This window comes from Eleutherodactylus coqui, chromosome 10, assembly GCF_035609145.1.
Source record: "Eleutherodactylus coqui strain aEleCoq1 chromosome 10, aEleCoq1.hap1, whole genome shotgun sequence".
Classification (NCBI taxonomy): domain Eukaryota; kingdom Metazoa; phylum Chordata; class Amphibia; order Anura; family Eleutherodactylidae; genus Eleutherodactylus; species Eleutherodactylus coqui.
Genome location: NC_089846.1, coordinates 22,710,239 through 22,734,095, shown reverse-complemented (window position 1 = coordinate 22,734,095; position 23,857 = coordinate 22,710,239). Strand labels below are relative to the sequence as shown.

The 23,857-nt window shown below is 46.2% G+C and overlaps 1 protein-coding gene across 2 annotated transcripts in view; it reads right to left on the bottom strand.

Moving 5' to 3' along the window:
• KYAT1 (kynurenine aminotransferase 1) overlaps positions 1-23,832 on the bottom strand; it is a 41,578-nt gene extending 17,746 nt beyond the window's left edge. The window contains exons 1-8 of one of the 2 annotated variants that reach the window (XM_066580553.1): positions 23,693-23,794; positions 14,536-14,646; positions 8,758-8,816; positions 5,975-6,125; positions 4,764-4,913; positions 3,512-3,598; positions 3,266-3,394; positions 712-832 (exon numbers count right to left, since the gene is read on the bottom strand). In XM_066580553.1, the coding sequence (XP_066436650.1) occupies positions 712-832; positions 3,266-3,394; positions 3,512-3,598; positions 4,764-4,913; positions 5,975-6,125; positions 8,758-8,816; positions 14,536-14,634 (796 nt within the window). In that variant the 5' untranslated portion in view covers positions 14,635-14,646; positions 23,693-23,794. Of the gene's footprint in view, positions 1-711; positions 833-3,265; positions 3,395-3,511; positions 3,599-4,763; positions 4,914-5,974; positions 6,126-8,757; positions 8,817-14,535; positions 14,647-23,692 lie in introns of both variants that reach the window. The other variant, XM_066580554.1, reaches the window with a different exon arrangement.
• Positions 23,833-23,857: the final 25 nt, after the last annotated feature.

Below are 23,857 nucleotides of genomic sequence, written 5' to 3'. Positions count from 1 at the left end.
TGAGTTTAATTTAGGCGCGGGTCTCCCGCGGATCCGGACAGCTTCCATAGGCTTCAATAGAAGCCTGCGGGAGCCCCACACTAAAATGGAGCATGTCCGGATTTTTTCCTGCACGCAGGACCCACGCCTGCAGGGAAAAATGACATCCGCAGGTATTTAACTACCTGCGGGTATCTAATGCATCCCTATGGGGCGCGGATCCGCGTGCGGGAAAAACGCTTCGGAGTTTAATTCTTAATTTCCCTGTGGACATGAGGCCTAAATGTAGAGCAAGTAATTAGAGATGAGCGAGCATACTCGGAAAAGCACTACTCGCTCGAGTAATGTGCTTTATCCGAGTATCGCTGTGCTCTTCCCTGAAGATTCGGGTGCCGCTGCGGCTGACAGGTGAGTCGCAGCGGGGAGCAGGGGAGAGCGGGCGGGAGAGAAGGAGAGAAAGATCTCCCCTCTGTTCCTCCCCACTCTCCCCTGCAGCTCCCCGCTCCGTGTCGGCACCCGAATCTTCAGGGACGAGCACAGCGATACTCGGATAAAGCAAATTACTCGAGCGAGTAGTGCTTTTCCGAGTACGCTCGCTCATCTCTACAAGTAATGCAACACGATCACAAATTCCCCCATCCCTGTAAGAGGTAAGCATGTTATTTCCAGGGCCTCCCATATTATCAGGATCCGCTGTGCGGCACCTCCTTGTGTTCACATCATCATACTCACCGATCCGTACATGCTGCTTCCCGTCATACACCAGCCATTCATACACTTCATCAGAGATGCATAGCAGGTCATGTTTCACACATATGTGGGAAATTTCCTCCAGCTCCTCCTTATCAAATACCTGCATAAACGAAGCATAAAAGGTATCAGACACAATGACCTGTACTGTGGGGTAAGGGAATCGCAGCTGCATACCCCATCCCAAAATCCATGAGTCTTCACTCAGAAGTGAACCCGCACTATCCTGCAGCATGAGACGGTCATGACTAGAGATGAGTGAGTATACTTGCTAAGGCACATTACTCGAGCGAGTAGTGCCTTAGCCGAGTATCTCCCCGCTCGTCTCTAAAGATTCGGGGCCGGCGGGGGGCGGGGAGATCTCTCTCTCCCTCTCTTCCCCCCGCTCCCTGCCGCAACTCACCTGTCATCCGCACCGGCCCCCGAATCTTTAGAGACGAGCGGGGGGATACTCGGCTAAGGCACTACTCGCTCGAGCAATGTGCCTTACGGAGTATACTCACTCATCTCTAGTCATGACTAATAGCTGGCCTTTGGCTGCAACAGCGGGAATCAATGAGAACAGTGATCCCCGCTGTTAATCCCCTATATGATGCAAGCAATGTACATCACGACATGTAAAGGGTTGACAGAGCGAGCGCCCTCCCTCTGTGGAGTCATTGGTCCTCCACAATGTAATCTCAGAGGGCCAATGGGTTGCCATGGTAACCAGACGCCAGATTATTGCTATTGTAAAAGATAAGACATTGCAGTACAGAAGTACTGACATGCACTCGCATAGGAATCACAGCTTTTATGGTTCAAGTTCCCTACAGGAAGGAACATAAAACATTTTTTCTTATACAAGTGGGAAAATGCGAAACTAATTTTATTTTTCTCGTTATAAGTGTTTTATTTGTTTTTTTTCACTATTTTTATTTTTAATTTAAGAAGAAAAAAAACCCCAAAATGCTAAAAACCCACATATTTGGTATCATGGTATCTGTAATGACCTGTACAATAAATTGAACACACTGTTTATCCTGTATAACAAAAACCATAAAAAACTAAAAGGCAAAATGCTTATTTTGTTCATTTTGACTCCCAAAAACCGCAATAAAAGTGATCAAAAAACCCGCATGTACCCCAAATTGGTACCAATAAAAACTACAGCTTGTCACAAAAAAAAAAAAAAAAGCAGCCTTCACAGAGCTAAGTCCATGGAAAAATGAAAAAAGTTATGGGACTTTGAATAAAACAAAAATCATTCCAAAAAGTTTTTATTGTGCAAAAGTTGAAAAACTGTAAATAAAAAAAAACTACTTGTTTTAGTAATTTCGTATCGTCGTAATTATTATGTACCCCAAAACGGTACTAATAATACTTCATTTGCCATGCAAAACTCAAGCCCTTGTATGGCCCTGTCAATGGAAAAATGAAAAAGTTATGAAAAGTGGAGATGAAAAAACATTGCTTAAGGCCAAAATAGGCCGTGTCACTAAGGGGTTAAAGAGACTCAAAATAGGTTTACAAATCAGGCAAACACCTTAGTAAGTGCATTCTGAGTTGCCCATTCAGGCCTCTAATCTATCACACTGGTTACAAAGATTAACTCTTGCTCTGGATGACTCAAATATGTTCTTGCATTACCAGCCTATTGATTTTAACCCATTCAGGACCAAGAGCCTTAAGTACGGTATATGGCAGGGGGATTTAAGCTCCTGCAATCAAGCAGGAGCAGGTAGGGTTCTTGGCTGTCAGACACAGCCGAGGACCCGAAGGAGACAGAAGGTGATAATGTTATTCTTCATCTCTGCCCATTTGCGTTCCAGAGTAGTTTTAACATTACTATGCTCCACAGCACCTTCCTTTTCCTGCATGGTGACAAGACTTCCTAGCATTGGCCACACTTCCAACACGTCGTCAATCATTTCCCAGAAGTGCTTCCAGCCCACACTTTGCAAGCATACCACGTGCCGCTTGTGTTTGGCGCACAATCTAGTTTACAAGGCAAGCACATAGGTATACGTATATATGTAGCTCGTTGATATGGTCTTGAATACCCCCGAAATGAATTGACGCATTTCGTGGACTTCACTATGTGTTTGGATCCTTTCATGGAGTGACCACAACTTGTTCTGCCACATTCTGAAGGCTATTCTAAACTTCCTTGGAAAAAATACCAGCTTGGACCCTCGGCTGGTACACTCCATGATGGATGCCCTTGGTGGCGGGGCAAGATGCAGCTGAACCGTGGATATTACATTCAGCCCTCTTGGTCTCTAGATGTACAGGGGTCCTTTTTCTACTTGGTCCCCCTATAGCTCCAGGTAAGTGTAAAAAAGGGCACTTTCCCACGGGCCAATAACAATCATCCCATGTAAAAGGGGCCTAAGCCGCTGCCAGATGAGATTGGCAGCGGCTTTCTTCCCTCTCTACATTCAGAACACATGCACCAACTAAGCATGCATATGTACAGAGTTGTCGGGAAAAATAGCGTTGAGCAAGCAGCTATCTGATGAGTAGGACACCCTAAGATGTCTTCAGTCTCACTTACTTTTCCCAATGGATTATTTGGGGTGTTTAACACCAGAACTTTAGTCTTCTTAGTTATCTTCGCTTCCAGCTCTGCAAGATCCAACCGCCAGTCATTGCTACTTGGGGGTCTTCCATCATCTGCAGGCTTCTGCAGACCAAATAGAGAAGACATAGTAATAAACTGTATGATAAACAAAGAGCTGCGCTGTAAGGTTAGAGAATTCTTGCTAAAGTTCCAGAAGTTCAGGAATATAGAACCACTTACAGGTCTTAAAGGAACATACACACATTGTCCGCCGGCCATTAACGTCATTGGTTCATAGCAGTCAAAGAATGGCTCAATGATGATGACCTGAAATATGAAGTCAATATTGGGCACCATTAATGGATACTGCATGCTGGTAACAGTATTCTATAAAGCGCTTTGAGTTATGTCCATTACTCCTGCTGATAAAAAGATCATGTTCCAACCGAGCGCTGTACATATTACTCTCCATGTCCCCCTCCCTGCTCACTTGCAACTCATGTCTCAATAGCCAGTCATAATGCAAGATGAAGTGCCTGTTAGCACCAGTGTGAAATAGCCCTAGGGGTTTCCGATTTCCTTCTGTGTTAAGCAGGAAAATGGCGTACCCTGGCCAAACGGATCTGTCTTATGAAGGAACTAAAATGGCGGATAATGGACCTCATTAACTATGATGAGGCTCGTTTGGTTTCTGTCCAGCCATCTGATTTCACAGGATGAAATAGCACAGAATATTGCGCACTCTCATATTGTTTTTTTTTTTTGCGGAAATCAGTAACGGAGGTTCTGAATGGTAAATTAGCTTTTTAAGCCCTGGCAGGCCCTGAATCCTGCTTACCCCAGACATTACTTCGCTCATTAGAAAGCGAATAAAAATGCCTTCTTCTTAAACTTTGTGGTCCAAGACGAAGCACAGCAACAATTTGACAGTACAGCTCATACGGGGTTAGAAACAGGCAGGCATGCAAGCTGACCCTCCAACAAGCAGAGAAAGGTGGCTGCAGCCTCCAGCAGGAAAGGGACACTAATGTACCTTTACACTGAACCATTATTATTCATATATTCACTCGTTGAAGCGTACAAACAACAGTTGTTCGTTTGCTTCTACACAGAGCAATGATAGTTCTATAGTTGTTTGCTAAGATATCGTTTGTAGATGGAACCTACAAGTTGTTCCAATATGAACGACTGTAACTTTTATAGTGGCTGTGCCTGGTGAAGCAGCTCATTCCCTGAGGCTGCCTTCAGGCCACGTGGCTGATGAACGTGACGTCACAAGCTAAGAAGAGGCCGCAGCACTCATCCAAATGCTGCATTCCCTTCAATCAGCTGATCAGCAAAGGTTCCAAGCAGCAGATCCCCACCGATCTAATACTGATGACCTATCCTGAGAAGAAGTATCTTAGTCCTGGAAAACCCTTTGAAGTTTAAGGAGTAGACCATTTAAGATAACTGTAGATCAGATCTATCAGGCCATATTATACTGGGTTACCTCATCTCCTTCATCCACCAGAGCTTGGAAGGCACAAAAAAGTGCACCATATGCACCCACTGAAACCAGGACGTTGGTTAAAGGATTTAGTTCTTGTCCGAACAATGGTCCAAACATCTGGGCGAGGGCCTTCACCAGAGGTGGGTGTCCCTGTAATGAAATGGCATGCTTGAGAGTGTGGCTTTGGCACATGATAGGAGTTATCCATTACATGTACGGTCATAGTAAATCTATGTAGACATTAGGGTTTAAAGAGCCGACAGCTGTATGTATGCATGCATCATTGTTATATGCCTGCGAAATATGGACTATCAACAGACATCACTCTCAACTCCTGGAATGATTTCATGGACGTTGCCAAAAATCCTGAAAATCTCTTGGGAAGACAGACAGACAAATGTCAGCGTTCTGGAAGAAGCAAAGACCACCAGCATTGAAGAAATGATCTTTCACCATCAACTTCGCTGGACTGGTCATATTGTGCAAATGCCCGACTACCATCTCCCAAAGCAATTACTATACTCTGAACTCGAACGGAATGTTGGTGGACAGCAAAAGAGATTTAAAGATGGGCGTAAAGCTAACCTTAAAAACTGTGGCATAGACACCGAGAACTGGGAAGCCCCGGCCCTTGAGCGCTCAGTTTGGTGGTCAGCCGTTACCAACAGCACTGTGATTTTCGAACAGGCACGAAAAAGAAACGTATTAAGAGGAAAGAACGTCAAGCCAACCCTTGTCGGGACCGTCTTCTACTTGGAAACTGATGTTCCCACTGCGAAAGAACCTGCGGATCAAGAATAGGTCTCTATAGTCACCTTAGGACCCACCGCTAAGCCCCCATACTTGGAAGGCAATCATGCTCGGCCACGAGTGATAGCTTATGATGATGTATGCATCATTTGCCCGACAGCTTGTCCCATGTAAAAGCACCCTTACCGTGTGCAATCAGGTTGTACAGATGTGATGATGGAGTCCTCAGGTGAAATGATCTGCTCTACAATGAGTAACACCAGAGAAGTTTCGAGACTCAACGGTGCTATCCGCCAGTATGGTTCCTACTCTGCTAGGCACCTGTCCAAACACATTTCAGTAACTGCCTAACAAGTACCACACCTGCAGAAATTAAGACTCGCTAATAACTATGGAAACCTCCATTTAGGATAGTAAGAGATGAATGATAATTTCATGGAGGAAGGTGGCGTTCTACTCACGAAGGCTCTGGTATACTGGTTCAGTAGGGAGTGCTCATCGGTAATGGCTTTAGAAAACGCTTCTGTTGCATAACTCGGAGGAGAAAAATCAGGAAAGCCTTGTCCCAGGTTCACAGTTTTATACTGAGCAGCGAGGCTGACGAATTCCACCCTGCAAGAGACACGACCCATTAAAAAGACATAAAAAGTTGTGTGCTCAGCTCAGAGCTTGGATGTTTGTTCTTGCCGCCATATTATTATCATAACAATCTCTATTTTTGAAGGCAAGTCACTAGACCCAAACCTGCAACTATAGATGTTACTCCATGATGGACAAGCTTCTAGATGCCGAAGGCATGGGTGCCCCACCACACTTGAGTTCCTGCTGCTCCATCACTCACCAGATGCCATTTCTCCAAAATTTATTAAAGGGTAGGGCTCATCATACTCCTGTACCATAGGCAGCCATGCACTTTGCCTTCCCCTTCTTTCGGTTCTGGTGTAATGTTCATTTTGTTGAACAAATTGGGTTTTTGGTGGAACGGGGCAGTGTGCAGACGGGGCTGTCCTTCACTTGGCATAATTAGAGTCTGCAAAGCCAGTGAGATCTTATTTCCAAGTCTCCTAACCAGTAAGAGCTCTTGCTGTGTCAAATATGGATATTTACTAATAGCACCTCCAATAATAAAGAAAGATAATCCATAAATAGTAGTCCTGGTTTCATACCGCGATTCTCTGAAAATAAGTCCTACTCCGATTTTACACCATTTTGGGGGAGGCTTGAAATATAAGCTGTAACCTGAAAATAAGCCCTACCTAGACTACATTAAAAAAAAAAAACAACACATTACCTAGCAGACACGGTCCAGGTGCCTCCCGCTGGTCACCAAAGTTCTGTAGCTCTGCCGCACTTCCTGGACTCCTCGGATGCGGACAGAACATCACTTCCTAGTCAAGAGGTTCATAAATCCCGCCTCTAGGAAGCAATGGTTCCAATTGGCTGAGAGCAGCGCTCGCTGAATCAATCAATGCAGCACTCACTGAACCAACGCGACGGCTGCAATTGATTGGTTCAGAGAGCGCTGTTCTCAGCCAGAGCCATTGCTCCCTGGAGGCAGGATTTATGAACCCTGCGAACAGGAAGTGATGTTCTGTCGGTGGCCAAGGAGTGCAGAACGCGTGGCAGAGCTACAGAACTTCAGAGACCAATGGAAGGGACCCAGATCGTGGCTGCAGGGTAGGTAAAAATAGGACATCCCTGAAAATAAGACCTAGTGCCTCTTTTGGGGCAAAAATTAATATTAGACGAGGTTTTATTTTTTTTTTGGGGGGGGGGGGGGAACGTGGTAGTAATACAAGGAGCATTCAAGTATTAAGATCTCCTAAATTTATTCTCAAGAATTGGAGCCAAAAAAAACATGGGACACATTTTAGAAGACGCGGGCATTCTTTGGGGGATGAGCGAGAAAAATGGCAGCATCACCCAGCACACAGAACCGGCGTGATAGCGGCTGGAATTAGAAGTGTTTTCAATAATTAAAACGGCGATATTCACATGCCAAGAACAGCGTGTGCGCATCCGGTTTTTTTTCCACTGGCGTGGAATGACCCCTATTACTTTTCATCGTCTGTTGGGTGAGACATGGTGAAGTTGTTATGGACATAAAAAAAAAAAAAATAAATAAATGTACTTTCGTGGGTGCAACAGTTCGAAGAAGGCCAAACATCATGTGAGAATAAACCGCTGTGACTTAGGGCTCCTTCCCACGGACGGATTACGCGGCGGAAATCCGCTGCGTTGCCTGCAGCTATTAGGTTCTATTGAACCTAATAGCTCAATGCTCACGGTGCGGAATTCCACCGCGGAATTCCGCACCGTAAAATCTCCCGTCCTTACCCGCGGCATGCTCTATTTGCCACGGGTCTACGCACGGACGGCTTCCATTGCAGTCAATGGAAGCCGACCGTCACGCTATCTTCCGCTGTAGCACAGCGGAAGATGGCGTGAAACCGCTTCTCCGCCTACCGCGTCACGCGCTTTATTGCGCATGCTGGACGTAGGACGCCGGATCCGTAGGTAAGTATTGGGCTCGCTGAGGGACATATATTGTATTTCAGCCGCACTTCAGTAGCGGTGAGCGATTCCAGCGACCTCATTGCTTGTTGGGTACACCCCCCCCCTCCTTTGGAGATCTGCACGAGTGCTAGTTCACGAGACCCGCGGGGGGTTGGGGTTAGGGTTAGGTTTAGGGTTTGGATTTAGGGTTAGTGTTAGCGGTTAGGGTTGGGGTTAGTTGCCGACCCTTCTACAGCCATGCTGCTGCTTATTTAATGGGCCGCCCACTCGTGCAGATCTCCAAAGGGGGGGTGGTGTAGCCAACAACCAATGAGGTCGCTGGAATTGCTCACCGCTACTGAAGTGCGGCTGAAATACAAAATATGCCGCTGGGGGGGGGGGGGGGGGGGGGGCGCCGTGACGGGCTCGGCCGCGGCCGTGTGAAGCCGGCCTTACACAGGACTTGTCAAAGTTTTCCCAGCAATATAAAAGGTTAACAGGTAGTTCTATTATCAAGTAGTCTGGGAAATCTGCAACACAACCCTGCAGGACCCATGGAAGTAAGAAATCACTGCATATAACAACTTCTAATACGTGGATCCAATACAGATGAATCAGGGAAATCCCTTTATGGAGCGGAGTCATGACAAGAGCATTGTTGACCCAAGACTATATGATCCAGAGCTTCTGGCTCTGCGCCCATCACACCTTACTAGCCAATTGCTATCACATCTCCACCTTGACTCACCAGATATTTTTATCCACTCCCTCCAGTCTCCGCGCCTGGATCCGTCTTGCCATCTTGTCCTGTATGGGAGTAGTAAAAGCATAAAGTGGTGAAAGACCGCTCCGAATCCCCCTCCTCTGAAGCTGTAAAGAACAGTAACCAGATGATCGACCCCCCCACCCTTTCCATACGGAACCAGGCAGGAAGAGCAGACACCGGACTTTGGTCTTTGTAAGAGCTAAAGAATGCGAGTTCATTCTGCCAGAGATGAGTTTTATTATGTGTGCACTAGAGCGTACTAGACCGTGGAAGCGTTGTGCCTACTTGAACGGAAGCCATACAGTAATGGACACAGGAGCTTATGAAACGATGCCCTATGTAAACCAATGTGACCTACAGTCCTGACCCAAAGGGCAAATAAATCAGTAGGACGGTTAATTAATAACATGGTGCATTACTAAACAACTATTACACACGGTATTTGTCTATTTTTCTGGGGAAAAAAAGCAATAAAAACCAGGTTATAAAGTGCGTATGTTTTCATGTTTAACCCTTTCCAATCCAATTTGTATCCTGGTTTTCCTAGGGGGCTTACTCTTTTTCTGCCGTTATACAACAGCACTATCTGCTGGCTAAAGCCGGTACTGCATGAGGTGACACGTTGGATAGGCTCCGACAGCAGAGAGGCTGGCAATATACAGTAAGAGAACCCCGACCGATGTCTTCCAACATCGGAGCTGTACAGCCTTAAATCATAATGTCGTCAGAGGTCAGAAAGTGGATTGGAAAGGGTTAATTTAAATGGATTAAAAAGAATAATAAACTGGGAGAGACAGAGAGCTCAGGAGGAGCTGTGAGGGCCGGTGTGGACCAAGCGGTGAAAATGCCACAAGTCTGACAGGGGAGGACGCCCCCTAGACTGACACCCTGGTTGGGTACAGTATTATGGACACTGCTATAGTATGTTGGAGAGAATTGTAATCCTATCTGAGTTAGCAGCCAGACACCTAGGACTTATGTTATTTAACGCATGTGTGTACTGTGACTAAAACAACAGTGTGAAGATTTAGCATCTATTTCTGCTGCCAAAATAAATGGACTACCTGTGTTATACCACGAATTCTGGCGTGGATCTGTGTTACTGAGGTGCAACCACCCATCTACGTAGTATGCTAGGCTGAAAAAAGACAAATATCCATTCAGCTCACCCTGCTTCCACCCCCTCTACCCTCCCTTGCTGATCTTGAGGAAGGCAAAAAACCCCAGTGAGGCGGAAGCCAATTTACCCTCATTCTGTAGAAAAAAATTTCCTTCCCGACTCCATGACAGTCAGAATAATCCCTGGATCAATGTTTGAGATCAACAACCCTGCTGGTTATTTAATGTTCCTAACCTGTAATTTCATAGCGCTCTAGAAAGACATCAAGTCCCCTTTTAAACTCCTCTATGGATTTTGCCATCACCACGTCCTCAGGCAGAGAGTTCCACAGTCTAACTGCTCTTACAGTAAAGAACCCCTTTCTATGTTGGTGATGAAATCTGCTTTCTTCTAGACGTAGCGGATGTCCTCTTGTTACCGTCGCAGTCCTGGGTATAAACAGATCATGGCAGAGATCCTTGTATTGTCCCCTAATGTATTTATACATAGTTATTTGATCGCCACTTAGCCGTCTTTTTTCCAGGGAGAATAATCCTAATTTTGATGCCTCTCTGGGTATTCCAGTCCTCTCATTCCGTTTATTAATTTAATTGCCCTTCTTTGAACCCCCTCAAGCACTGCAATGTCTTTCCTGAGCACCGGTGTCCAGAACTGTGCGCAGTATTCCATGTGAGGCCTGACAAGTGCCTTATATAGTGGAAGGATAATGTTCTTGTCCCTCATCCCTATACCTCTTTTAATGAACCCCAAGACTTTAATTGCCTTTGTAGCAGCTGACTGGCATTGATTGCTTAGTTAACTAGTATCCCCAGGTCTTTTTCCATCTCACTTTTCCCTAGCGGTACCCCATTTAGTGTATATTGGTGACATCCGTTTCTCCTGCCCATGTGCATAACTTACATTTATCCATATTAAACTCCATTTGCCATTTTTCTGCCCAAGCCCCTAGTTTATCTAGGTCCTTTTGTAGCCGCACATTGTCCTCCGTTGTATTAATTATCTTGTATAATTTTGTGTCATCTGCAAATATTGATATGTTGCTGTGCAGTCCCTCTATCAGGTCATTGTTAAATATATTGAACAGAATGGGGCCCAATACTGAGCCCTGTGGCACCCCGCTAGCAACGGTGACCCAAGCAGAGCATGAACCATTAATTACCACCCTCTGCTTTCCATCTCTGAGCCAGTTCTTTATCCAACTACACATGTTTTCACACAGACCAAGCTGGACTAGGTGGACGAAAGATGGCGAGCCCGAGTAGGGTCTAATCCCCTATTGTCACTATATATAATCTATCCACACAACTTAGAAGGTTATTCTGGGACATATTTAACTTTTACTTTGAGGATTGACAAGTCATCAATAGATGATCGACGAGGACTCACCGCGCGGATCCCCACCAAACAGCTGATTCCCGATGCCGCTGTTGCTATAGTCAGTGGAGGACGCAGAAAGCGCTGACCATAGCTCAATGGCCCAGGTTGGTACTACAGTGCAGCTCCCAATGATTTCAACGGGAACTACGCCTGCAGTACCAACCCGGACCACTGCGCTGTGGTCAGTGCATTCTGCTTCCTCCGCTAACCATAGTGACAGCAGCATTGTGAATCGGCATGGATCCGAGTGGTGGGTCTCCACCGAACATCTACAGATAGCCTGTCATCAAAAGTAAAAGTTAAAAAATGTCCCGGAATAACCCCTTGACCTGATGAGGTAGTTTTTTTTAGCAAAACAACTCTGCCATCATGTGTATGGATTATGTAACTACAATTGATGGCTCACTCATTCATCATCACCGTAGCGTCTACAGGGTCGGTCATTGAAAAGTTGCCCAATACCACACTCTTATGAAAGCGGTCTACAAGAAAATATCTTTTTGTGCATTTGCATTATAACTATTATTCCTAATTCCACTGCATAATTTTCCGGAGCGCGGATATATATGAAAAAGGTCCACGGACGGCATTTGAAAATATTCGGCATTAACCCTTTCCAATCCACAGTCTGACGTCTAAAGACATTATGATTTAAGGCTGTACAGCTCCGATGTTGGAAGACGTCTGTCGGGGTTCTCTTACTGTATATTGCCAGCCTCTCTGCTGTTGGAGCCTATCCAACGTGTCACCTCATGCAGTACTGGCTTTAGCCAGCATATAGCGCTGTTGTATAACAGCAGAAACAGAGTAAGGCCCCTAGGAAAACCAGGATACAAATTGGATTGGAAAGGGTAAAATCAGATGAACTTTCTACAACTATTAGCTGCTAGTCTAAAGTTGATGACAATGGACGATTTCAACTAAAACAAATCGCTTGTTGGTTGAAATTTAGAGGGGTTATCCAACTGGCAGACAATTTTTAACACATTAACTGCCATGTGAGTTGTATGTAAGGAAAGTAGAACAATATCTATGCAGCGCCACCTATTGGAAGGCAGCATTCCTGCAAGCCAATGCTAGACTCTTTATACAGGTCTTAGAACAAGGATTGGGAATTGAAAACTAAGCCAGAATTCATACACAGACAGCTGTTTCAGGGTTTTCAATTGCCAGTCATTGTTATATGACTTGTATAAAGAGTCTAACATTTGCTTGCAGGAATACTGCCTTACAATAGGTGGCGCTGCAGAGCAGGTACTGTTCTATCTTCCTTATTTGCATATTTCCCAGAGGAGCACACATAAGGAGGCCTTATAATTCTCCTCACACACCTTCTAGAATAGATGCTCTCCTCAAGGAGAAATGATACCCTTTCCAACCCAGTTGTATTTAAATGATGGTAGTTTTGAACCCAGGGCCTCATGAAGCATATATAAGTGCGCATTCACACGAGCGAAAAAAATTGTGCGGGTTTTGTGCGTTACGAGACGCATGATAGTACAACCCATTATTTATAATGGTGTATTCAGTTTTACATGGGTGACTTCTTTTCGCAGACGGAAACATTGCAGCATGCTCTATTTTCGTGCAAGTCTCGTAGGAGAATAGAACATGCAGATGTGTGGACTCCACCCACATGAGGTCTATGATGGCGGCTCAACTTTCCCATGACAGATGATGATGTGGGAGAAAACAGCGCCTGATCCTATTGTTCCTCAAGGCATAAGTCGCCTCCAGCTGCAGCGTAAGGGCTCATGTCCACGAACGGGTCAGATTCAGCATGCTGGAGCCCGCAGCGAAATCCGACCCTGCCCACCCGTCAACTGCGGATGTGTGCAGAAGCGCCGACACATAGGCACAGTAGAGTTTTTTTTTTCCCCCCAAACTCCTGCTTTCCCACAGAATTGACTTTAATGGAAGCCGTCCATGGGGGAACCGCACTGAATTGGAGCATGATGCAATTTGATTTCCACGCCCAAAGGTCCGCAAATCAAATTTGCATACTTTAATTCAGTTGCGAACGCCCATGTTTCCCTACGGGCGGCTTGAACTGCGGATCACCCGCGCGGGTGCCCCACAATTCAAATCCGCCCGTGAACATTGGGCCTAACACGGAGAAGTCGGTGGAAATAGCGGCCGGACAAACGTTCGTTCAACCGGCAGTTGTTTAAGGTGTATAGGCAGCTACCCTCTAACATTTCCGAAAAGGACAATGGAGGTGATTTTCAAAGTCAAATCGATCACAGCGTTACTTTTTGGAACTTTCGAGATTTTCCCAATTTCGAATATCGTCAGGCTTTACCCCCTGTATTACTTCAAAATTGCCCAAAAATGTAAATGACACGAACCGTGTGGTCAGCGCTAGCACATCTCACCACATCTGTTCATCTGAGCCGGGACAACATGCGTGAGAATTGTGAGAGCGGACCATTTCCCACATCACTGATAGGCTGATTAATAATCTGGCCGCATGCAGGATGTCTTCATCCTCCTCTGGGAGTTTTCCTCCAGAGGCATTAATTCTGCATTATTTCCACAGAATTAATAGCTGAAGTAGAATACTTGTAAACAGATGACGAAATGACATTATGGATGTGAGAGTACAGCTTGGTCGCTAACTTCCATGAAAGTCCTGCACAAGATAGCACAGCCTGCTGCGCCATTTCGTCCGGAAAAATGCTGGAGAGCTGGACAAAAAAAACGAACAGATCGGTTCGGCCAGTGTATTCCGTTTTCTTGCTCCCGTAACAGAGCAGGAAAATGAAACCTCTAGCTCTAGTGTGAAGGAAGCCTTAGGCCCTATGCACATGGGCGTGTATACTGTGCAGTGGTCTGGGTTGGTACTGCAGGCCGAGTTCTAGTGAAGGGAATACGATTCAGCCTGCAGTACCAACACAGGCCACTACACAATATACAGAGCTGTCTGCTTCCTGTAGCAAAACAGACAAAAATGGGACAGCCCCTTTAATTATATTCTTATCCTAAAGCAGATTTCTCACCCAATTCATGATATGAAGCATATTCAGGTGTATTTGGTCATATCGGATACCACTAAAATGGTGGTTAGTATACAGTTAGTCATTATTAAGAATTTTTTCTCAAAAACCACAAAGAACACCTTCCTGAAATGTTGTGCAAGAAACTTCATTGTATGGGGCATATGTACACTCTTCGCAAGAAAAAAAAAAAAGGCCCTAGAGGGGCTTATAGGGAGATAAGCTGACATTTATCCTCTTGAATAGTCCTTAGTAAGTGATACTCACATGAACACAGTTGGCAGCGGTGCTGCAGCGACGCTTAGACGACTGTCTTTGTGCAATCGCCATGTATCCAGCCACTCTGCCTCTGAAGGGGACCAGCATGATGTGGAGAGGCTGAAGATACACAATCGTGTATATTCCTCTATAAATGGCTGTCTGCTTCGAAGCAACGGCATATGTAATAATCAGATCTACCAAAGCTATAGAAGTGCATGTACTGTATGTCGTTAACCATGAGCTGTTCCCATCTGTGCCGGAGTCAGTCACCTGTATGGACTACAGCAGGACACTTGGGTGGGAGTTATGGGAGTTTAAATAATTGGTATAAGCATCTATTATAACATAGATTTGACTGGAGAAGCACATTAATAAGTCGTATACTCCTTGTCTTCTGCATCCAGCTGATCCCTGCTCCGAGCGCCCGGCTGGTATACAGCTGAGCGCTCCGAGGGGGGTATGGAGAACACAGCTGGACCGCTCTGTTCTTCATACCCAGCCTGTGATAAGGGAGCAGGATACAGCTGAAACAATAGTATCAGCTGTATCCTGCTGTGAATTCCTGATAAGGCTCATCGTTGTCTTTCAGCACGTTGAAGGACAACGATGAGTGGCGGCTTAACGAAAACTGCACGATGTCAGTGCAGTAACACACAAAGATTATCGCTCAAAAGACGGCTCTTGAGCGATAATAGCTGTGTCTAAATGGGCCTTTACATCTAAGGCAGATATGTAAATGATGAGAGTTGTGGTGATTAGATGGACAGTCTTGTCACCTGAGGCCCTAAAAGTGGTTCCCCCCTTGGCCTATAAGAGGCTCTTGGATGCTCCTTGTGTGTAGTGACTTCTTCTTCTGCTTGTTGGCCACTAGATGCCTCTACGACGCAGAGAAGAGATTTCACCTCGGTACCAGAGTCTGAGAGGGGCGCATTATTGGGGTGTGAGAAGCTGGATGGTCGTATCGATAAATTGTCAACCACCGTCCGTTCTGACCAGACTGTTAGGAGATGTTGGTACTAGGAAATGTGTGAGGGACCACAAGGCAACCAGGCTCAGGACCGCCGACAGATTACCAGCAGAGAGGATCGTCCGACAAGCACAAGCAGCTCCAACTGGTTTGTGGTCTGCCAGCCCGAGACAAGTGGCACCATCATTACACCCCTCTGTCTGTCGGAACCATTTCCAGGCGCTGGGCTAAAGGACATTTGGTCTTATGACACCCATTACGGTTTTTTTTGTTTTGTTTTTTTTTTTTTTTTTTTTTTTTTTACACGCACCATCACTTCTGTTCATAGACGTGTAGTGAACGATGAAACAGGACTGCTATGGAGTGATAAAACCAGGCTTGGTTTGGGCACTGACGATGGACGTTTGTGTCTGGAGACCTTGGAGTGAGCGCCTCAATCCTGCCTTTGCTGTGGAGCGGCACACTGCCCCCTGCTGGTGTGATGGTCTGGTGGACATCGCATACAACAGTCGGTCCCCCCTAGTAGTGGTACGAGGGACAATGACAGCTCAGCGATATGTTCAGGACATCCTGCAGCCACATGCGTTTGTCCATGGCGGCTTTCAGCAGGATAATGCTCGGCCGCACACACAAGGGGGTCACAGGAGCCCCCACTACATTGTCACACTTCTGTGGCCGCCCGGTCACTAGATTTATCACCAATGGATCATGTACGGGACCATCTGGGATACCAACTTTCACAGTTTATGAGTTTGCACAATTTAGAGGCTCAGTTACAGCAACATGGCAAAGCATACCATATGGAACCTATATGCCTCCATGCCCATCCATATCTCATCTTCTAGCCAAACTAGAGGCGGTACAACAGGGTACTAGAGCCTCCATGCCCACCCATATCACCTCTTGTATCCAAGCTAGAGGTGGTACAACAGGGTACTAGAGCCTCCATGCCCCCCGTATCACATCTTGTATGCAAGTTAGAGGCGGTACAACAGGGTACTAGAGCCTCCGTGCCCACCTGTATCACATCTTGTATCCAAGCTAGAGGCGGTACAACAGGGTACTAGAGCCTCCCTTCAAATGGGTCAGTTTTCAGCAATTAATGCTGCTTTTGCTCTGATATTGTAATCACTTACTTATATCAACGTCAGAAAGTTTCATTCTATTCCAACACCTTCTAGGGGAGGGATTAGTTTTAAGAATGGATGTTTTTATGTGTTTCTTGGAAATATGCAAATAGAGAAGATGGAATAATACCTCTGCAGCTCCACCTATTGGAAGGCAGCCTTCCTGCAAGACAATGTCAGACTTTTTAGACAAGTCTACAATGACTGGAAATTGTAAGCCAAACCAGAATCCATACACAGACAGCCATTTCGGGGTTTTTCCTGATCATCAGTGTGCAGTAGGTTTCTGACTTGGCTCACACGCTTTCTAGGTGGTCTTCTAAGGCCCCCTGCACACGAGCGGAAATTCCGCGGCAGGATTTCTCACGGAATTTCCGCTGCTGGAAGCCTGCATAGGATTGCATTAACAAACACAATCATATGCAGACAGCCGCGATTTTGGCCGCACGAAAGCCCCACACAGAAATGTCACTCACCCGCCGCCGGCTCCGGTCTGCGCGGCAAGCTGGCACATCAAAGAGCCGGCGGGCGCGGGTGAGTACGTGCTGGTCCCTGCAGGCACTCAGGTCGGGTCCCGCCGCCGGATCAGACCCGCCCGTCTGCAGGCAGCCTTAAGGAGAAACGATACCCTTCTTGGAAAGCTGTGTGACAAATAATCTAGACAGATGAAGGGTTAAGGGTCCTTTATACACAGGTTGATTGTTGGCCGTTATCCCAGCCATTATTGCTCCCATGCTTTCACCCAGGAGTGATGATCGCTGAGTGAACGGAGACGGAGCGGGTGGGAGATCGCTCCTGCCACCCTCCTCTGTTCACAGTAAGCCGGCAGTCATGTACGGATGAACGACTGGCCGATTACACAGGCCGATCGTCGTTTGATTTTAATGCCTGACTAAAATTCATGTTAATGCTTGCTGGCAGCGTTTACACTGGACCATTATAGTTCAGATTCACACGATCCAACAATATCTGATCAATGATAAACTGAAGATAGACGCACTATAAGCTGTGTATCACACCGCTTTCAACTGTTCTATAGATCAGTGTTCCCCAACTCCAGTCCTCGGGGACCGCCAACAGGTCATGTTTTCAGGATTTCCTCAAGTGTTGCACAGGTGATGTAATTATTGTTGGTGCCTCAGACATTGTCACAGGTGTTCTTACTATAGGAGATCCAGAAAACATGACCTGTTGGTGGTCCCTGAGGACTGGATTTGGGGACCCCTGCTATAGATGGTGGATAACACCCTGCTCTTCCCCTATAGCCGGGTGATCTGTGAGTGACAACATAGACGCTCTCAACCCCTTGAGGACGGAGCCAATTTTTGTTTTTTTCCCCTACCATCTTCAAAAAAAAAAAAAAAAATATCATAACTTTTTTAACTTATTGTCAACATAGTCTGAGGGCTTGTTTTTTGATGAAAAAGTTATAGTTTTCAGTGGGACCACTGTATTTAGTGTACCATACAATGTATTGAAAAAAAAAAAAAAACACACTTTAAAAAATTTCTAACTGGAGTGAAATGGGAAAAAAAAAAACTGCCATTTTTAGAGGTGTTTTTACAACATACACACTCCGTACAAAGTGAAATGATACAACACCACCAAATTTATATACTTTTTTGCTGTGCTACTTTTAAAGCGCCACTCCGGTGATTTGTTTTATTCATTATGTAACTCTGCGTCCCCAGGAATATAGAAGTCTGCTAGTGTTACTTTGGTTACTTATTCCTTTCTGTCTGAAGCTCCTGGCCTCTTTCTCCTCAGAGGGTCATGTGATCTTAGTTCTGACCAGCTCAGATCTACCTAGGGTTATGTATTCAGAGCTGAACTTGTGACTGATCCTTTATACAATATACTGCAATACTTGAGTATTGCTGTGTATTTTATTGCTGCAGGCAATCTATTAAGACATGTCATAGGCACGTCTTTATAGGCAGAAAGGTCTTTATAGGCAGAAATTCAGAAGGCCCCCGGCTGCCATGGTAGCTGAACGGCATCCCACAATGTCATTACAGGGAGGCTGTTCAGGGTATTTAAACAAATTGACAGCAGTGTTTAAATGTCCTGATAGCAATTTAAATTGCTAACAGACGTGATCACAGTTACTGCGACTGTTGTGGTTTGGTGTCAGCTAGTTAACTATATATAATATACATATACACACATATATACATACACTGCACTTTACAATAGCCTCATGGTCCTTTCATGTAATGAACAGGAGCTGAACCATTGGAGGAGCTCCCACTGTATGGGAGAGTGTTGTGGGCATGCTCTGTGACCTGCGCAGGGAGGGGAGGAGGTGAGCTGTGACCATCACCCTTCACCTGTCATCTTTCATTGTGGCTGAAAAAGGTTATTAGGCTTAGTAGTCAGTGTGAGAACTGCAGGATATTAATATTTTTTTAAATTTAGATTGTGATAATGAAAAAAAAATTATGAAAAATTGAAAAAACATCATTTAAAATATGCTTAACATTAAAATCTGATGTATACAATACTTCATTTTCTGATTATACATTCCCTTTAAATGTCTGACAAAGCAAGAGATCACTAACATCTATCATCCTACTATATAGGAAAACTGAAATCCTGTCATGTTCATCCTACAGACTACAAAACATAGCACATAGGCCTCCGAAGCAGTAGCGTATTTGGGTATGTGTCAGGAACTGGGGTTCGGGTACTGGAAGTCCCTAAACGCAGCCCGCAACCCCTGTCCCTACCTACTTGCCCCCCTGGGCTAGGCCCCAGGGCAACAACTGGGCAACGGTCCCTATACTCACTATGGAAGCAGGGGGTCAGACTTACAAACAAATACTGAGACAAACAGACACAGAGGTAAGTCAGGAAGTCCGGGTCGGCAACGGGAGAATACGCGGTACCAGGGATCAGGCGAGGTCAAAGTCAGGTCCAAAAGCAGAGGGTCACAACGGGAAATCAGATGAGAGTAAAGCGGGTGTAGCCTGGAGACAAACATACACTGGCAATGCTGGAGAGAAACAGGCACGTTTAAATGCTGTCAGAACTCCCGCCCCAGCAGCTGATTGGGGCGGGGAGCCTGCCAGCAGCCAGACCCAGGCAAAAGGCAGCGAGTGCAGATCCCAGACATCCAGCAGCAAGTGCAGATGCTGCTAGTCAGGATGTCATGGCAACGGACTGCATCCCCAGCAACTGACCACCCAGGCGCCGCCCCCTGAGCACAGGAGCGCGCGCCCGGAGACAGTGTCCAGGACCCCGACGGCCCGGGGAGGTCACCAAGACCGGAGCTCCCCTGCGCCGCACCCGATCAGCTCTGGTGATAGGACCGGTGGTGCGGACGCGGAGACCCCAAGAGCTGCCGGTCATAACAGTACGTATGTGGTCCGTGTTAATTCAAGGACGCATTATAGCCTGTGGGGCTGTGCATACTGCCATTTTTTTACGCAGGCTAATGCTCCACGTGAAAAATCTCATTGCATGTCCTATTCTTGTCTGTGCTATGGACATGCAAATGCATGTTAATGTCCAGGCCGACCACATACCAGACAGCACATGGACTGGAGTCTCTCAGGCCCAACGGCAAGTGTGTCAGAGGCCATACTTTAGAAGTGGAAGCCCTAGAGTAACAAAATTGCAGTTGGCTTGTCTTCCTGGTACTACCCGCATTACTGATTTATTAAGGACTAAACCTTACGACATTCCCAACACCAGATATTTTGTTTTAGAGAGGGGAATTAAAGTGAAGTTCCACCTTGAGTACTTCCTAAAGTACTTAAGGAATTAGCAGAGGTAATTTCTGAACCACTTGCCGTAATTTGAAAATTCCTGGACACCAGGAGAAGTCCCAGAAGATTGGAGAAGGGCAAATGTTGTTTCTATTGTAAAAAAAGGGAAGAAGGTGGATCCAGGAAAATACAGACCTGTGAGCCTGACTTCTATACCGGGAAAGAACAAATTATTAAACAGCATGTACGCAAGTACTTGGATGAAAATGGAGTAATTAACCAGAACCAGCATGGGTTTGTAACAAACAAGTCATGCCAGATTAATCCAATTTCCTTTTATGACAGAATCATCAACTGCTTTGCTCAGGAAAATGTGGTAGATATAGTATATCCTGAGTTTAGTAAAGCATTTGACAAAGTATCTCATAGCATACTTATTAAAAACATGACCAAATATGGGATCAACAAGGCAACCGTTAGGGCTCCTTCCCACGGACGGATTTCCACCGCGTAATACGTGGCGGAAATTCGCTGCGTTGCCCGCAGCTATTAGGTACTATTGAACCTAATAGCAGAATGCTTACGGTGCGGAATTCCGCACCGTAAAATCACCCATCCTCACCCGCGGCATGCTCTATTTGCCGCGGGTATACGCGCGGATGGCTTCCATTGCAGTCAATGGAAGCTGTCCGTCATGCTATCTTCTGCTGTAGCACGGCGGAAGATAGCGTGAAACCGCTTCCCCGCCTACCGCGTCTATTGCGCATGCGTGCCGAAGCGTCATGCGCGACGTAGGGCGCCGAATCCGGAGGTAAGTATTGGAGTCTCTGGGGGGGCGCCATGACAGGTTCCGCCGGGGGATTCGGCGGCGGAGCCTGTCACGGCCGTGTGAAGCCGGCCTTAGGCTGGGTTCACACAGGGCGGAATTGCCACAGAATTTCTGTGCGGACTGAGACTAAAAAGCAAAGCGGTCGAGATTTGCAAAAATCCCGTTCAGATGCTGCCGTGAGTTCGCTGCAGACAAACCGCATGGAATTTAAATCCGCAAGATGCCAATTTTGGCGCAGTTTCCGCTGCAGACTCTCTTCTCTCTACGGGAAAAGATTTCCACAGCGAAATACAGAATGAAAAACCGCTTCAAACCCGCGCTAAATGTGGCAGGTTTTAAAGCAGCCTTTCTGATGCAGACATCTCGCTGAATTTCCCTATGGTCCCGCTGCGGACATTCTGCGAGATTTCCATCCCATGGGAACCCAGCCTTAGGTGGATTCAAAAGTGGCTGAATGATCGTGCTCAAGGAGTAGTCATAAATGGTGGCACATCCAACTGGAAGAATGTATCGAGGCTCTTTTCTGGGCTTAGTGTTGTTCAACATTTTTATAAATGTTCTGGAGGAGGGAACTGAGGGGAAAATGATCAAATTTGCTGACAACACAAAGCTAGGAGGGATAGCAAACACTAGGGAAGAGAGGGAGAGAGAGTATTCAAAAAGATCTAGAAAAGCTTGCACAGTGGACGGCGACTAACAGAATGGTATTTAACAAGGAGAAATGCAAAGTCCTACATCTGGGCAAGAAAAACGAAAAAAGCACATACAGTATGGGAGGAATTGGGCTTAGTAGCAGCACATGTGAAAAAGACTTGGGTATACTAATAGATCATAGACTGAACATGAGTCAACAATGTGATGCAGCAGAAAAAAAGCAAACACAATTCTGGGATGTATTAAGAGAAGCATAGAGTTTAGATCATGTGAGGTCATTATCCACCTCTACTCTTCCATAGGCCGCCTGCACACGGGCGGAAATCCCGCGGCGGTATTTCCCGCGGGATTTCCGCCACTGAAAGTTTGCATAGGAGTGTATTACAATACGCACTCCAATGCAGACGGCCGCGGTTTGGCCGCGCGAAATCTCGCGCGGCAAACAAACTGCGGCATGTCCTATTTTTGTGCGATGCTTTTTTAACATTAGAAAGTCCCATTGACATTCGCGTTAAAAAAAAAAACGCAAGTGGGTAGGAGCCCTAAGTCCCAGGCATGCTGCCCGGCCAGAGGCTATCATGGGGGTCACTATTACTACTACAGCCAATATAGAGGACACTATTACTACTAGGGCCACTATCACTACTGGGGCCACAGTTACTACTGCAGCCATTGTTACTACTAAGGCCACTATGGGGGTCGCTATCACTACTGGGGCCATTGTTACTACTAAGGCCACTATGGGGGTCACTTTTACTACTGGGGCCACTGTTACTACTAGGGCCACTATGGAGGTCACGATCACTACTAGGGCCACTATCACTACTGGGGCCACAGTTACTACTAAGGCCACTATGGGGGTCGCTATCACTACTGGGGCCACTGTTACTACTAGGGCCACTGTGGAGGTCATGCTCACTACTAGGGCCACTATTGCTGCTGCAGCCACTATGGGGGTCGCTATCACTACTGGGGCCACTGTTACTACTAGGGCCACTGTGGAGGTCATGCTCACTACTAGGGCCACTATTGCTGCTGCAGCCACTATGGGGGTCGCTATCACTACTGCAGCCACTGTTACTACTAGGGCCACTATGGGGGTCACTGTTAGGGCTCGTTCACACAGGTGTAAGCCCATTTCGGTCATGCAAATACGCGGTGTATTTGTATAACCAAAAAAAGCCCCGCTTACATTCATGTTTTCAGGCCGCTCCCACACGTTTGATGTGAGCAAATGCACCGCATATTTGTACACGCAAAAAGGAACGCAGAGAGGCTCCTGGAAATGGTGGACACGTTTCCTGCGCATTCACTGCGTACCGAATACACTCCAAAATATGTAATGCTGCGTATTTTTTCACGAGATTGCACATTGTGTAAAAAAAAAAAATATATATATATATATATATATATATATATATATATATACTCATGTGAGCAATCCCATTGAAATGAATGAAGTCTATTCACTGCGTATTACGTGCGCTAAAATTGCACGCATAATACTGCGCAAATCCGCTTATGAGAACGAGCCCTTACTATACGATTACAATCGGCCCCTTGAAGGCAACAATAAGGCTATTCAGCAGCCTCTGCTTACGTCGGCGACGGTTGCGACACCTTGCAGGGTGATGGGGATCATTCTCTATACAACAGAGGGGGCGTCATAGGGGAGCACATAGTACGCAGCAATCATCAACTAACTCTGGTGACCACTTTAAAACCCACCCAGTGCTTTCCTATGCAAGGAACAAGTCATGTGACTTTCAATTCCACCTATCATTTTGCAGCCAAAGTCGCCATGTGCCCAGGCCCTAATCTATCAGCTGTGCCAACTGTACCCCCAAACACAACACTCAGACGGGTGAATACATACACGTCCACAATAGGCACCAACACCAAGGTCAGCTCATGCCTGCTAGTAACGACGTCCTTCTGCCCGGGACAAATATGGCGCCGGCAGCTACTCAGACCCCGCCCCTGGGATTTGTTTGTCCCAAGAATACTGGCTCCGCCCTTCCAACACCGGATACCGGCTCCC